The sequence below is a fragment of the Macaca mulatta genome, chromosome 9, assembly GCF_049350105.2.
Source record: "Macaca mulatta isolate MMU2019108-1 chromosome 9, T2T-MMU8v2.0, whole genome shotgun sequence".
Classification (NCBI taxonomy): Eukaryota; Metazoa; Chordata; class Mammalia; order Primates; family Cercopithecidae; genus Macaca; species Macaca mulatta.
This window is the reverse complement of record NC_133414.1, coordinates 59,293,502-59,310,280: the sequence shown is the minus strand read 5'-3', so window position 1 is coordinate 59,310,280 and position 16,779 is coordinate 59,293,502. Positions and strand designations below refer to the sequence as shown.

General features: G+C 38.3%; 1 protein-coding gene across 6 annotated transcripts in view; it reads right to left on the bottom strand.

Moving 5' to 3' along the window:
* Positions 1 to 16,779, bottom strand: part of PARG (poly(ADP-ribose) glycohydrolase) — a 134,919-nt gene that overhangs the window by 49,054 nt on the left and 69,086 nt on the right. For all 6 annotated transcript variants that reach the window (XM_015147033.3, XM_015147031.3, XM_015147034.3 and 3 more), the window contains 2 exons: positions 15,112 to 15,269; positions 3,782 to 3,861 (listed from right to left, as the gene is read on the bottom strand). In XM_015147033.3, coding sequence (XP_015002519.3) covers positions 3,782 to 3,861; positions 15,112 to 15,269 — 238 coding nt within the window. The remainder of the gene's footprint in view (positions 1 to 3,781; positions 3,862 to 15,111; positions 15,270 to 16,779) is intronic.

Below are 16,779 nucleotides of genomic sequence, written 5' to 3'. Positions count from 1 at the left end.
GAAATGCCACAGATTTAAAAAGGAAATAATTTGCACATCCTCTGGAGTTAGTACAGCTAAGTCCCAGGCTTAGACAGTGGGCAATCACTCTACTTGTTAGTCGCAGTCTTAGCCAGAGGAGAAATTACTGGCTCTAAGAGTTTACAGAACAAAGATGACATATTTTTCAAGAAGCAATAAATTTGGGAGGATCAAGATGAAATACTATTAATGCAGTCAATAATTTTAGAGGATGAGGTCCTTTTCTAGTCAGATTTACTTTTTTTAAAAAAGCTAGTAGCAAAAGAAACAAATAAATCAGCTGGCCAGAAGTAATTTGTCTGATTCAAATCAAAGAACAAACTAAAAAGGCCATGCCATTTCTGTTTTCTTGAATAGAAAAAAAGCTCTTAAGGAAAGAGAGAGATGTCAGGAACTATTAGTGATGGCGGTGTCTAGCCCAGTGAAAGCCTCGCCATCATTCCATTCCTACGCACAATTCCACATTTCCTTGTTCTCAGTCAAAAGCAGGAACCACTCAAAAACCATATGGAGCAGTTGCAGTAGGAAACAAAATTTTTTCTTAACATGGGTCTTACATTCTTTAGATATCTAATCTTAGGATAAATGGGTAACATATTTAAAATTCACAAGTAAGTGGTCAAACAACTCAAACACTAGAGAAGCAATTCCATGAATATAATAGAAAACATCTCTCTTGTCATTCGGCAACTTAGCAGAGAAGTAAGAACGTCAAATGTCCTTCATATATACCAGGAGATGCTAAGAGAAATTCATAAACACTGCTGGCAAAGCAAGAAAAGGCAGAAGAACATGGTTTCTTAGATTAACAAAAATGCCCTGAGAGCACGTCTGTTAGCTTTCTTTCATAACAAGGCAACTTTCATCTCAGAATAGGATACTTTGGTTAATCAAATACTTCCCATAATAAAGTCACAATATATACTACCTACAGGTCGTAAATTTTCAAAAACCTGATCTTTAAGATACTTTATCTAAAACTATACAGAAAATAATTTAATTTGGAATGCTCTTTAAAATATTTCAGTCTCAAGATCTTCATCAAATATAAAATATACATGTTTAACAACACTGAAAAGTTGGTCCTGATGGAATTCTATTTTTATCAATTCTAAAAGGCATGTTTTTTCACATATTACGTTTCCAAAACTGGAATACATCTTTTAGGAGGTATCTTACCATAGGTCTAGAGGTGAATTTTCCCAGAGAATATGTGCATCTGCTTCTGCTGTCATCTGGGAGCACTATTAGCCTGATATCATCCGAATTAATCCTTTGTGGCAGGCCTTTGTGGACCACACTGGTGGTGAGGCTGCACACCCAAAGCTTAGGGCTTGTGGTTCAAATTCTCAGAGAAATGTTTTTTTTTCCCTTTCTCTATTTAGAGTCAAGGTTGAGACTTGCATGTTTCTTTATGGTCCCTTTTCTGGATGATAAATTAATTTCTCATTTATTCTTAGGTGTACCAGCCTCGTGGGTCAGGTCTCCTACTAAACTCCCTGTCCGGAGTGGTTTTTTCCTTCTTAGAGGTATATAATGTAATAGCACTTTTTAAAAATAATCTATGACATCTTAGATTCGATGAAATATGGTATCTTAAATAAGTTTCTGAAGTCCACTGAGTAGGCTCCAGAACTTCTACACGACTCATTATATTGCAACCTCTTTTATTCTCTTTAGTATTTCCTCCTTAAACCGTTAGCTTTACATACTGAAGACCAAGAGCAATGTTGTACTGCATTTCTACAAAGAGCTTAATTACCATGTGTAGTGAAAAAGTCAGGAAATAAAATGTCTAGTTATAATTTATTTCTTCAAATTCCCAATACTTATAATGGCATATACATTTCTAGTTGAAAAAACAGACTTTTAGCTTTTTCCTCAAAGTATCTGAAATCCTAAAATTTAGAAAGCCAAGTTGGTTTTTAGAGAAGACATATATGATCTGACTCCCAGGACAAAAAAGTAAACTCTGTACTACTTAGTTATAATAATTCTTCTTAAAACAGCAACTCAAAGTACTGTGAAAACAAAACAAAACAAAACCAATAGTAATAATTCGAATTAGGCCTAAAATAGCCAAAAAAAAGTAGTCATCTTTTTTTTTTTTTGAGACAGAGTCTTGCTCTGTCGCCCAGGCTAAAGTGCAGGGGCACAATCTCAGCTCACTGCAACCTCCATCTCCAGGGTTCAAGTGATTCTTGTGCCTCAACCTCCCGAGTAGCTGGGATTACAGGCTCCCACCACCGTGCCCGGTTAATTTTTGTATTTTTTTTTTTTTTTTTTTTTGAGATGGAGTCTTGCTCTGTAGCCCAGGCTGGAGTGCAGTGGCGTGATCTTGGCTCACTGCAAGCTCCGCCTCCCGGGTTCACGCCATTCTCCTGCCTCAGTCTCCCAAGTAGTTTGGACTACAGGCACCGGCCACCACACCCGGCTGATTTTTTTGTATTTTCAGTAGAGACGGGGTTTCACCATGTTAGCCAGGCTGGTACTCCTGAGCTCATGATCCACCCACCTCAGCCTCCCAAAGTGCTGGGATTACAGGCATGAGCCATCACGTCTGGCCTTAAATAGTCATCTTTTTAACAAATCATTACAAATTCTAATTTGATTTTGTATCTCATAGGTCCAAATAATTCTGCATTTTAATATTTCATTCAGTACAGGGCACAAACCTGAAATTCAATAAGCTATGAGATAAATAATCCCATATCAAAGTAGCATATAATTTTCCCTTAAATATCAAAATCCTGATAATTGATTTCATTCTAAAAATTTAACAATGTCCAATAGCAACACATTCAAGGGGGAAAATGCCAAGTACACTGAATGCAAGAGTAAAAGAAGGATATGAGAAAAATGACCTTAAAATGATTCAAAGACATGTTTTAAGACAATCCTACAACCCAGAACTGAAAAAAAGCCATTTCACTTGACCAGATTGACCTCACCTACTTAGCACAAAGAAACTTTTGAGGTGTTCTGGTTTACATCCACTTGTAAGAAAGGCTACCCATTGATAATAGCTTACATTTATTAAGCATGTATCTTCTTGTTTCATATCTATAACTACCCTATAAGGTAATGGCCATTATTATATTATTTCATAGATGATAAAACTGAAGCTTAGAGGTGTCAAGAAACTTGACTATGGTCATTCAGCTTCTGAGATAAGAGTGGCAATACTAATCTATTATCACTGGTCATTACTAGTATTTGTTGGACATTTACTAATACTGTCTCAGCTGCTATCAGGTTCTGGGGAAGCAAGAATGTTAAGGTTCAATAGAGGAAGATGGAGATACAAAACTCAGTACAAAACAGTTTTATAAGAACTCCACAAAAGGCTTAGGGGGGCACAAAAGAGAGGAATGGTTAGAAAAGCAATGCGTTAGTTGACTTATGCAAATAAACTAGTGAATACTTCTTTAAATAAAGAGCATCCAAAATTTATTTCCTGGTCAATATACTTTCTCTGGTTTTTATTCATGAAAATCTTTTGACATATATTACAGATTTCAGAGAATATGGGTCTGATTTCAGAGTATGTAAACCCCGCCCCCCTACATTTACAGCACACATTTATGCTCATATACAACATAAGCATAAAATCTAGGTTATAATGTTGAATCATTACTACTGTTTCAATGTGGTTGGGACAAGAAGGTTTATGTTAAACACAAAATGTTCCTCACATGTCACTTGACTTGAACTGTTCCCATCAGCAAGAAAAATTACAGTAAGAATGAAAGGAATTTACTTTTCTCTGTGACTCTTCTAAAGTAGCAGAAGAGCGTTTTAAGTTTCTCTGGTTTCCTTGATGAACGTCCCTCAAACAACCTAAAAGAGATAAAAAATAAAAGAGAGTGGAAGATAAGTTAAAATGCCTTAATGATTCACAGAACTACATCCATATTGCTACCAAGTAATAAAAAGAAATAATTCTTCCAGAAGACAATTCTGTAATGACAAGAACTGGAAAACTGGTTTAGATTCAAATAGCATCTGGAGAGAACTGAAACCAACTAGAACCAGGCTTCCTCAAAGCTGTTCAAATCAGATGGCATTTGCTACCAACCACATTTCTCCAACCTACCTTCCACCATGAAGAAGGCACCATCTAGCCATCCCAGTCAATTAGGGTCAGTCAGTGCACAGCTACTTTCTCAAAGGCTAATAACATTTACAATTCATAATGTTAACTAGGTAGTTTGATAAATAACAAGAACAGTAGCTGAAAAAAATCCTTATCTGAGTGTTTGTGAGGAAAGGAGAGTGGAGGGGAATGGGGGAAGGGACACAGGCAGGTATAACAAGGTATCAGGGCTCAATAATCCTTGTTAATTAAACAACTACATTCTTTTATGCACTGAATGTCTGTGCCCTCTCAAAATTTATATGTCGAATCCTTAATCCCTAATGTAGCTAAATTTGGAGATAGGGCCTGTGAGGGGGTAGTAACGGTTAAATGAGGTCATAGGGGTGGGACTCTAATCTGATAGAACTGGTGTCATTTTAAGAAGAGAAGGAGAGTACTCTCCCTCTGCCATGTGAGGACAAGATGCCAGCCAACCTATAAGCCAGGAAGAAAGCCCTCATCAGGAACTGAAGCAGCAGCACCTTGATCTGCAGCTTCTAGCCTCCAGAACCATGAGAAAATAAATTTCTGTTGTTTAAGCCACTCAGTTCTATGGTATTTTATTATAGCAGCCCAAGCTGACTAATAGAGATCCTTTGCATGGTAACCAAAACAGTGCCTACCCTGTGTCATCTAGTTTTCAGCAACCCAGACTTGGATTACTTAATTCAGTTTTCTTTGAAATGACATGGCATTGTTATTGGTAACATATAATTCAATTTATTCTGAGGAAAGAAAAGCAGGGCTTTAAAAGCATTATGACCTGAGTAAGTATTCACTAAAAGATTTCTAACACAAAAGCATGCTTTTGAGCATCAGATCTAGCTTTCCAAAGGCATTTACAAATTATAGAGATTCAGTGGCTATAAATGATGAGGTACTCTTCATCTGCCTCTAGTCATGTGCTCTGACTTTAAAACCAGAAACCCTTCAAGTAAAGTCCACGTTAATAAGTGCTGAAATGGGTCATTGTTTTTCTTGATTACAAGAGCAAGCTTACGTAACTACGCTGAGAGGGAAAAGTTAATTCCACGAGAAAATCCTATTGAGCAACTGAAATAAATTAGGAAAAGGAAAGGAAATGCAGATTTCAAATGGTTCCGTTTTCAATGATCTGAAATCTGTATCCAGGGCCAATTTCTGGAAAAACAATTTATATGAATATTTACTTCCTAAAAAGAATACTAATGTAGGCTAGTATTTTAACCAAATCTAAAATCAGATCTCTCTTTAAAAATAGTTTAAGACAGCCTGTGTGATAATTTTTACTTATTTAAAAAAACGTATCTTTCTAAAATATTTAATACACATACTCTTATAATCCAGCTGAAAGAAAGGCTCTTTGAGGGTGCAGGTTTCAGCGGCTTCCTCTAGAACAGAGTTTATTTAAGTCAAAATGAAGAAGCCACATGGCAGTTTAATTAAACATCCTGTATCAATAAATACGATTTACTAAATGAATACCTTAGGCTCCACTGCAAAATCTCTTTCTAGGCTCACTATGTAGTACAGGAAAGCAGTATGAATGTAAAAGTAGCCACCACCTTTTCCTAGAGATGAACTGATGTACTATACAATTCAATTAAAGGATAAAAAGTACTTCAATAGAACTATTGCATAGTGAGGGGAAAATGGCTGTTGCTCTTAAGAAATAATTCTCCAAAACATAGAAAAAGTGTCCCTAGCTTCCATATGTGGTCATCTGTGTATAAAATCACATAAAAGGTCACATACTTCACAACCATGATGACAAATTATTAACTTTAGGAGCCTCGTGAGACTGCAGATTTATTATCCTGGCAAGACAGACTTTCCTGGAAGATTTTATGGCTGTTATTATCAATCACTACAAATGAACACCATGGTTTATTTTGCAGGTCCAAATCTTAAAGGTACAAATCAAGCAGAATCTCAATGTACTCTGTTTATTCACTGCTTCAGTCCTAACTTCAAATCACTGTGTAACCAAATATGCTTTACCATCTTCCTGATAGAGCAGGGGGAAGTGCGGGAAGTGTGGTGATGGCTGCAGGGGTAAGAAGTGGAGATAAGTCAGAGGAGATGAAGTAGGTTTAAAATTCTTGTGACAATTCTCAGACTTGACTGTTGTGAAATCTTAAAGTTGTATGCACAGCCACTCAAATAAAATGAATTATCCTGATAGGGAAGCAAGTAAAAATAACATAAATAGACAGGCAAACAGCATGAATGAAAGTCATCCCAGGAGTGATAAACAATCTGAGAGACAGCTTTTGGGGGTGAGGAGGAAAACAAAAGGACTGAGGCTGGAGCCCAAGAAAGGGGTGAAGGGTGAGAAGAAAGATGGGACAGGGAAGACAGAGAGAAGAGAAAGGCTGATAGAAATGGGGTTAGAGACAGAGGGCACGAGAGACAGACACACAGAGAGAAAGACACACACAAACGGGCTCAGAGAAAGTGAGATCTTCTCATAATCATTAAGCATCATTCCCCGCCCCCACTCCCCCTTTTTAATTTAAACTTCCCAACACCTTTCTTTTTTAGTTTAGATTTTTCAAGTCCTGGGTATGTATATTTGAAGGCACATTTTAGGTCAGCAGTGTGCACACAAACCAGGCCACAATAACTCCTCCGCATGTAGGGAAGACATTTGGGCATTTAATTGAAAGATAATGATAGATTATTAAAGAAATCAAACAGAAAAAGCCAGTCAGGAAACCTTACTTTGTTCTAAACAAAACTGTTTGTATTTTCAAAGACAGAAGTCAGTCAAAGGTCAGATACTTATTAGCTGGTGTTCTTCTTTGCATACTTATTAAGGAGAAACACAGTTGAATAAAATCTTTCCCTGAATGGAATACTGATAACATTACTGGAATTTTATTCTAGGTATATCCATCCTCACCCCTGCCACAACCCACTATGCCATTTCAAGTTAAGTAATAATCCCATTAGTATACAGTAAATCAAGCCCAAAGCACTACAACCTCCATTTTAAAATACGAGCAAGTGATAATCCGGAACCCAGCCAGAAAGTCATTCCTGGCTCTTCTGTGAGGCACTCTGCCATATGGCCCCAGAAGCATTTTCAATCCAGGGAAGAGGCAGATGTAAAAACCTCCTGGGCTGACCACTGCTGAGACCCACAATTTATCTCTGACCATCTAGTTTCCATGCAAACCCAGAAGCATCAATGCTAATCACATTGGAAGCCTTTATATGAATGTTTAGGACCTGAAAGGCAAGCAGGGAAAAAGGTCAGGGGTATTTAATATAACTAAGCAGGCTGAAAGAACATAGCAATAAATAAAAAAGGGAAGACTTATTCAATTTATTGACGTCAGCCTCCCAACACATACTCTTACCATTTTTCTTATTCAACTAGCTAGCCATACCTCTTTTGAGATTAAATACACCCTCACACACACAACTCCCCACAGCTAGAAACTATAATCGTAAGTAGAAACTATGCATAAAAGGAAATAACACAATAAAATGCTACATAATCAGCTTAACAAATGGTTCATCAGATTAAGTACTGGATCTTTCAAAAGCTACATGAAAGTGGGGGGACTTTCGGTTGTTTGGCATTTCTGGAGCACTCAGAGCATTTTGCTCACGACAAGCATTGAGATATAATAAAAGAACACTGAGTTTGAGTAGAAGACAGTGATCAAGTTCCAGTTGTGCTAACAATTCATTTATTCTCCCTGAACCTTATTGTAGAGAGGTTTCCCTACCTAGAAAATTCCATAGAAAGAATCAAAGCAAGACATGAAAAGACAGCATCAATGGTGATGTACAATCGTTGTTCCTATTATTTGCTAGCTTAGGCTCATTAAAACACATACCATCTCACAGTGAAAGGCAAGTGCAGATATTCTGGCTGCTTAGGATTCTCTATAACATTGTGGAGACTAACACTGGGTTACCTGCCTTAATTCATTTTCCGTGTTCTGGTATCCAAAAGAACATCCATCACCTAGGAAGACAAGAATATGCCTGACTTCAAATCTTCAATGGAACTACTTAAAGTCTTATTTGGTGAGAATGCTATCTGCTGCAAGCTTAAATTCGTCACGGTCACTCTGGACTTACAAATGGCTTTAATTCATTTAATAGATCAATAGTTATTTCTAAAAATAGGTCTAATTTTTTTTTTTTTTTGAGATGGAGTCTCACTCTGTCGCCCAGGCTGGAGTGCAGTGGCCGGATCTCAGCTCACTGCAAGCTCCGTCTCCCAGGTTCACGCCATTCTCCTGCCTCAGCCTCCCGAGTAGCTGGGACTACAAGCGCCCGCCACCTCGCCCGGCTAGTTTTTTGTATTTTTTAGTAGAGACGGGGTTTCACCACGTTAGCCAGGATGGTCTCGATCTCCTGACCTCATGATCCGCCCTTCTCGGCCTCCCAAAGTGCTGGGATTACAGGCTTGAGCTACCGCGCCCGGCCAATAGTTCTAATTTTTGACTAGCCATGAGGTAAGATTAATTCAGTTCATTCAAAGGGAGACTGTGTAGCAGAATGGTTAAGGGACACAGATTCTCAAAGGAGACTATATCCTGCGTTTGAATCCCAAGTCTACTAGTTACTGTGTTAACCTGGTGAAGTGACCTCCCTCTCTAAACTTCCATCTCATTTTAAAAAAGAGAGTAACAACAATTCCTAATCAATATCTAATTCATATGGTTAATGTGACAAGTAAATGAATTTCAGATAATGCAGAGTAAGCTAAGGTACTTGAGCTAAAATAAGGCATTACATAGTGCCCAGGCAAAAAAAAATCAACATTCATTTACATAAAGTAGTTGCATTGTTCTAATTAATATTCCCTTCATTTAAAAAAATGGCCCAACCTTGATTCTCATCCATCCCAACATGCTTTCAGCGCTAACTAGCTCAGTCTTCAGGATAAATGACCATGTACAATGAAAAAGATAAATCTGCCATCGCCAAGAAGCCCCAGACTTCCCCACTCAGAAGTTTGGCTGAAAAGCAAAGGTCTTTTAAAATTAAAATATATATTAAAATTGGCCCAGTGCAGTGGTTCATGCCTGTAATCCCAGCACTTTGGGAGGCCAAGGCGGGCTGATCACAAGGTCAGGAGATTGAGGCCATCCTGGCTAACATGGTGAAATCCCGTCTCTACTAAAAATACAAAAAATTAGCCGGGTGTGGTGGCGGGCACCCGTAGTCCCAGCTACTCAGGGGGCTGAGGCAGGAGAATGGTGTAAACCCGGGAGGCAGAGCTTGCAGTGAGCCGAGATCGCACCACTGCACTCCAGCCTGGGCGACAGAGCAAGACTCCGTCTCATATATATATATTTTATATATATGAGACGTACATTATATATATATGTAAATTCTGGTAATTGGTGACAGGAAATTGGAAGTCACCAAAGCCAAGCCTTCCCAAGACATCTTGACCTCTGCTTGTCAGCCATCAAGCACCGGTGGGTCTTTACTGTTGAGAAAAGACACCTGTCAGCATTGTGGCCTCCCCACAGGACTCTGTGGATTCTATTTCTTCCATAAGAAATAAAATGCTATATGCTAAGTAAGTAAAACAGGGTGAAGTAGACACAATGACAATGTGTCTATGGAGGTGTAATTGGAAAGAAGCTATCCACACTAGCTTTTTTGGAAAAGCCTCAAAAAATCCATGAAATTCCACCCTCAAAATCAAATTACAAAGATTGTCCACTCTTTTTAACTTTGTGTTCAGCTTGATTTCTGACAACTGACTTGTTCTTCCCCTAACTCTTTTTTCTTCTGCACATAAAAGTAATACCTGGGCTGGGCATGGTGGCTCATGCCTCTGAAACAGGTTCTTTATATACTTGCAATTGCAGATTCCAATGCTCTGTGTTTTCTCTCAATTCTACCCCAATTACTAACAAAATCAGAGGTAGAAGCTATGTTTGATTATATGTGGCTTAAAAATAAAACATCTCGTAATTCCTAAGACTAAGATATAGTCTGAAAAGTAAAAGACAACAGACTGAGAACAAAGCGTCTAAATTATAGTCTTAGCACTCTGCCACTAACCAGCTCTGTTACTCAAAACAAGTCACTTAATTCTCAAATATCTCATCTGTAAAATTTATTTTCATTCATTCAACAAGCATTTATTGAAGGCCCACAATGCATGAGATTTTGTGAAAATAACAAAGAAGAGGACAGTTAAGATCTCTGCCCCACTGAAATGATTAAATAAGCAATTATGAAGTAGTCTAGGTGGTACAGTAGGAAAAGTAGGAGACAGTAAGGGTGCACATCTGGTTGTACAAACCTAAGAAGTACCCTGGATGCCTCTCTCCACCCATAAACCAACCCTGTCTATCACCATCACTCTGGCTACCCCTTCAAATGTCTCCACACCTCTGTCCCCTCCCCTACACTATCCCAGCTACCACCCTCTATCCTGGTGCATTGCAATAGCCTCTCCAATTGGGTAAACTCAGTTACTCTGGCCCCTCTCTGCTTGATTCCCACATTACAGCCAAAATAAACTTTTGAAAATGTAAAATTGAACACGTGTGCTAGTCTCCCTCTACCCCCATATCTAATCCTCCAATGACTTCTCATTGTTTTCAGATGGCCTAGTGAGACACAGCATGGTCTAGCCTCCACCTACTTCTGCAGCTTCTCCCATCTCCATGTTCCTTCTCACTCTCTGTGCTGCAACCACACTGTCTTCTCTCAGTCTCTGGGCATGTCAGGTCCTTCTTGCGACAGTGCCTTTGCACGTACTCTTCCCCCTGCCTAGAATGCAACCATCTCTCCTTCTCCTTGGCAAAACTCTTATTCACCCTTTTGTACTTAATTCAAAAGTTGCACTGGGCATGGTGACATGCACCTGTAGTCCTAGTTACTTTGAAGAATGAGGTGGGAGGATCTCTTGAGCCCAGGAATTTGAGATCAGCCTGGGCAACATAATGAGATCCAGTCTCAAAACAACAACAGCAAGAAAAGTTACTTCCTTAAGGAAAGTTTCCTTTATTAAATTATATCTTTCTTTAATAAAATGTCATGGTGCTGTGCACCTCTCCAGAGGTACACAGAGGTTAGCATAGGAACCTAGAGTAGCAAACCTATCCTAGCAGAATCTGAGACACCAGAAAAACTGATACGTGAACTGAGTATTGAAGGAGGAATAAAAGCCATGTGGAAAAGAGAAGGGCATCTGTGACATGAGGTTTGAAAATGAGATAATACTATGTAACAGTAAGAACTCAGAAACTGGCTTCTCCTTTCTCTGTAACCTCAAGGCACTCAATATACTGTGGGGAATATTGCAGTTGCTCATGTACATTTGAACTAAACACTGACTAAATACCAGTATCTAAAACTTAGCTACTGTACAAACTTGAAAAATAGATTAAAAACATGCTCCTTGCAACTAATATTTATGTAACCAAGGAGCATATTATATATATATATATAAAAATACTATACTGTTTGCTAACACTAGGATTTTAAAGAAATTTTCTTAGATAACATTATTTTTCATTCTTTGCTGCCCCTTCCTTAGTGTTGATAGTGGAGAATAATCATATATAATAACAAATTATCATCAATATTTTAATGTTTGAAGGTCATAAAAATATAACCCAAGAATTATGACAGTTTAAGAGCAGCTTATATTCAAGTCCTCTGCTATACTTTCACCTGCCAAACACAGAATAAATGCACTGAAATGTCTAGTTTTTAAAATTTTTAATTAAAAATTTATATTAGGAACTAACCAGCTGAATTCTAGAATTCATCTTAAGAGAGTAACAACATTCTCCAATTTTAAAAGGCTAAAAATATGGCCTTTGGGGCTGACACTCTGATATTGGAGAGAATTGTGAATTCATTTCTCTGCTGCCATGTGGAGTTGTAAGAAATGCTGCCCATATAAAGTAAGTTGCATTAAAAACAATGACACTCTAGCAGCAATGAGCACACCTATCACCCAGATACTGGTCTCTAAATACCATTGTACAATAAAAGAAACCAGGAATCCTTGAGAAAATGGTTGATTCCAGGATTGAGGCATGGAAAATATAAGATGAACTCGGAACATTGTATGATTCCAGAAAGTTAACGCTCAAAAAAAGGATGGGGCTTATCAAAAGAACATAGGAGTCAACCTGAAGGAGCCATAATAGCCAAAGCTAAAATAATTAAAGCAGTAAAATAAATAATACTATTCAATTTAAACTCACACAACGAAATAAATATCCATGAGTCCATTCTGATAGTTTAAAAACGGGGGAAAAGGGATAGCTCTTCCTTACAATGGAATTTCAATTAGCAAATGTAGAGGAAGAAAGCAGAAAATTCACAATAGGCAAACACTATGGTAATAATCATTGCAGACAAGATGCACCAATGGATGCTAAAATTAGTAGGGATAAATGTGAAGCAAAATAACATTTGCACAGTGTTTTATCTCTTGGAAAATATTAATCACAAAAGGAAATATATGGTAACTTTACAGTGGAAAAAGCCAGCAGACACTACCTTAGCCAACTGATCACCAGTAATAAGAAGTATGATCCCATTGATACGGTGCACTGAGGACACAGGATCATTTCTGTGGTATTCTGCCAAAAATGCATGACCTCATTCCAATCCTGAAAAAACATCAGCCAAACCCAGATTGAGAATATTCTCCAAAATAACCGGAATGAGTACTCTTCAAAACTGTCAAGATCATGAAAGAAGAGAAAAAACAAGGAACATGCTGGAGGAGACAAGGTAATTAAATGTAACTGGGATGCTGGGTAGGATCCTGGAACAGAAAAAGTATACTAGGAAAACTGGTAGAATCAGACTCGGTGCAGTGGCTCACATCTGTAATGGGAGCCCGAGGTGGGCGGATCACCAGAGGTCAGGAGTTCGAGACCAGCCTGGCCAACATGGTGAAACCCCATGTCTACTAAAATTACAAAAAATTAGCCGGGTATGGTGGCATATTCCTGTAATCCCAGTTACTAGGGAGGCTGAGGTGTCAGAATCGCTTGAACCTGGAAGGCAGTGAGCCGAGATCTCGCCACTGCACTCTAGCCTAGGTGACCGAGCAAGACTCTGTCTCAAACAAACAAAAAAAGAAAGAAAGAAAGAAAGAAAAACTGGTAGAATCAAAATAAGGTTTACAGTCGGCCAGGCATGGTGGCTCATACCTATAACCCAGCACTTTGGGAGGCTGAGGCAGGAGGATTGTTTGACTCCAGTAATTTGAGATCAGCCTGGGCAAAACAGCCAGACCCAATCTCTACAAAAACTTTTTACAAATTAGCTGGGCATGATGCTGCATGTCTGTAGTCCCAGCTACGTGGGAGGCTGAGAAAGACTGCTTAAGCCCAGGACTTCAAGGCTGCAGTAAGCTATGACAGGCCACAGTACTCCAGCCTGGGCAATAGAGTGAGACACTATCTCTAAAAAATTTTCAAAAATAAAATAAGATCTACAGTTAATAATATTAAACCAATGTTAATTTAATTTTACTATGGTTACATAAGATGTTAACACAAGGTGAAGCCAGCTAAGCTTTATACAGGAATCCTTCGTACTATTTTTATAACTTTTCTGCAAGTCTAAAATTAGTTCAAAGTAAAATGTTTTTAAAGAAACTGTATTAAAAGGGCAAATTAAAATAAGTGGTACACCCAGCAAGGTGGTTCATGTCTGTAATCCCAGCACTTTGGGAGATTGAGGCACCTGGGGTCAGGAGTTTGGGACAAGCCTGGCCAACATGGTAAAACCCCATCTCTACTAAAAATACAAAATTAGCCGGGCGTGGTGGCACACACCTGTAATCTCAGCTACTCGGGAGGCTGAGAAAGGAGAATTGCTTGAACCCAGGAGGTAGAGGTTGCAGTTGGCCAAGACTGCGCCACTGCACTCCAGCCTGCACGACAGAGCGAGACTCCGTCTTTAAAAAAAAAAAAAAAAAAAAAGTGGTGTTACTGCATCATTCTACTTTGGAGACAAAAGCAGTATGGCAAACAAAAGTGGGTTTTGTTTGTGGGTCCGCTCTATGACTTTATCTCCTACTCTGCACACTGCCCCACCCTCAGAGGCAGGCTCTAGGTGACCAGGGGCAGTGAAGGGCATTACACACAGCCTGCTGGGAAAGGGGCACAGATTACAGCAATTTCTCAAGTCTCACACTGAAATCAGGGAAGAAAACTCATATATCCTATTCATGGGTCCCATAAAGATAATTCTCAAGTGAAGAAAGAAACAGAGGTGGGGATATGAGAGCAGTGAGTAGGAAGGAAGAAAAAACACTGGTTTGCCAAGAAGATTCTTTACAGTATTTTTGTTTGTGTAGAAGATAGAGAAAGTAGTTACTTGGGAAAATGGCTGGAATCTAAAACTTTATCAATAACCTTCACACTGTATTAATTTAGTCAAGTAGTTTGAACATTCTTTTGTTTTTCTTTTTCACACTGATAAATTAATCATGTCTATAAATGGTCAAAATCACCTTTCATTTTTCATCAAAACAATTGCATTTTTTAAGTCTCATAAGACAGCTCATGACTTTATACTCTCATTTTATAAGACTTTTGTAGAAAGGAGGATTTCTCCTCTACCTTTCACAGTATTTCAGCATTAAGGAATATAAGCACAACAAAAGTTCTCATGAATAATCAAACTGAAGAGGCATGTGGAGTCCAGGAACTGGGCAATCATCTGAGAGGACAGAAAGAACATGGGCCCTGGAGCAAGACAGGCCTGAAATAAAATCTCAGTTCTGTGACTTACTAGCTCCTGGATCCCAATCAAGTTCTTTTAACCTCAATGAACTTTAATCACCTTGCCTGCAAAATGGTGAAAATGTCACTTAAGTACTGTAAAAATTAAATAAGACAACGGCATATAAAATGCTTGGCCTATGGAATTCACTCAAAAAATATTATTAGTTCCTTCCACCTTTGTCTTTTTCATTGTTAAAGAGGTGTTTTCTGAAAACATACCGATTGAAGTTAATGTCTGGGTAACTAGAATACTCCGATTTCATCTTAGCATTTCGTCGTGGAAATGTGCAGAAGAAAGCATTAGCTAAAAGACTGGCAATCTGTTCCTGCGACATTGTGATGGAATGATTCATCTTCTGTTTCAGGAGCGGTATTGGCTGATAAAGGAAAGAAAAAAATACAGACGAGAAGAGCAATAATTAGTTTAGCAATTTCGAAAGCAGAGCCACCAAATTGCATTTGCTAAATTAAGGCAGAAATAATTTCAGGCCATTCTTGAATCCTTAAATCAGCAATATTGTTAAAGTCAAGGGCTGTTTATCAGGGATGATTGAGAAAATGTACTTACTTGACAAACTGCAGATTTCTAATCAATAATAATGGTAGTGAAGAAAATATAAAACATTACTTATTAGTGAAAAACAAGATTGCTTCAGCACGTAAATAAAAACACACTGCCCATTTAATGAAAAATAAAAACAAAAGATGAAACAAAAATATGTAACATTGCTTAAGCTAAATTTTGTTCTTATTTATATTAAAAATCATTGCCCAGGCCAGGCGCGGTGGCTCACGCCCGTAATCCCAGCACTTTGGGAGGCCGAGGCAGACAGATCATGAGGTCAGGCGATCGAGACCATCCTGGCTAACACGGTGAAACCCCATCTCTACTAAAAACACAAAAAATTAGCCAGGTGTGGTGGTGGGCGCCTGTAGTCCCAGCTACTCACGAGGTTGAGGTAGGAGAATGGCGTGAACCTGGGAGACGGAGTTTGCAGTGAGCCGAGATTGCGCCACTGCACTCTAGCCTGGGCGACAGAGCGAGACTCTGTCTCAAAAAAAAAAAAAAAAAAAAAAAAAAAAAATTGGCCAGAATAAACTTTCTTAGTTCTAAATAAAATGATCTAAGATAATTCAACAAAGAAGGCTTTACCCTCTTATTCCAAATTACACTTCATACTGACAATTTCTTTATAAGAATCAAATCTAACTTCATTAAAGTGATTAATAGAACATGTAAAAACCACCATACGAACATGTATAAGTTGTAAAAAGATAGACATTTCTTACATAATCAAACATTCCAAGTCAAAGAAGATATAAGACACTTTTTCTTCAAATCTTTTATATCTAAAATGTCTTCCAGTTATACCACCAAATTCACTTACCTTTTATTGTCAGTATAATCCACACGACCTGAGTATTGTGTTCAGTGGATTTCATTTAGTTCGTAAACCAAAAATAAAATTCCAAGTCCCCCAACCGACTGAATGAACCCCTCCTCTCAAACATGGGGATTCCAAAGTTAATATGAAACACTAGTCCACACCATGATAGGAAGTGTGGGTCCGACATGCCTCATTATATGCTCCTCACTTTAGAATTCAGCACAAGTGACCAGCATTAACATTAAAACAGAGGCCTTAAAACTGATGAAACAGATTTTTTATAGTAATAAGACACGATTCCAGCCTGACTCGAGTATAGCATCACATGACAGTTAGCAGATCCTGAAATAATTGAAGTATTTTACCCCAAAATATATTTCTTTGACATATTTTGAAATAGCCCTGCAAAGCTGTCTGTTGGGAAAATCTACACTCTGTAGAGAATCCCTATTCCTTTCCAGGTGAGAATTAAGAAAGGGTTTGGTACCTTTTTAGGTCT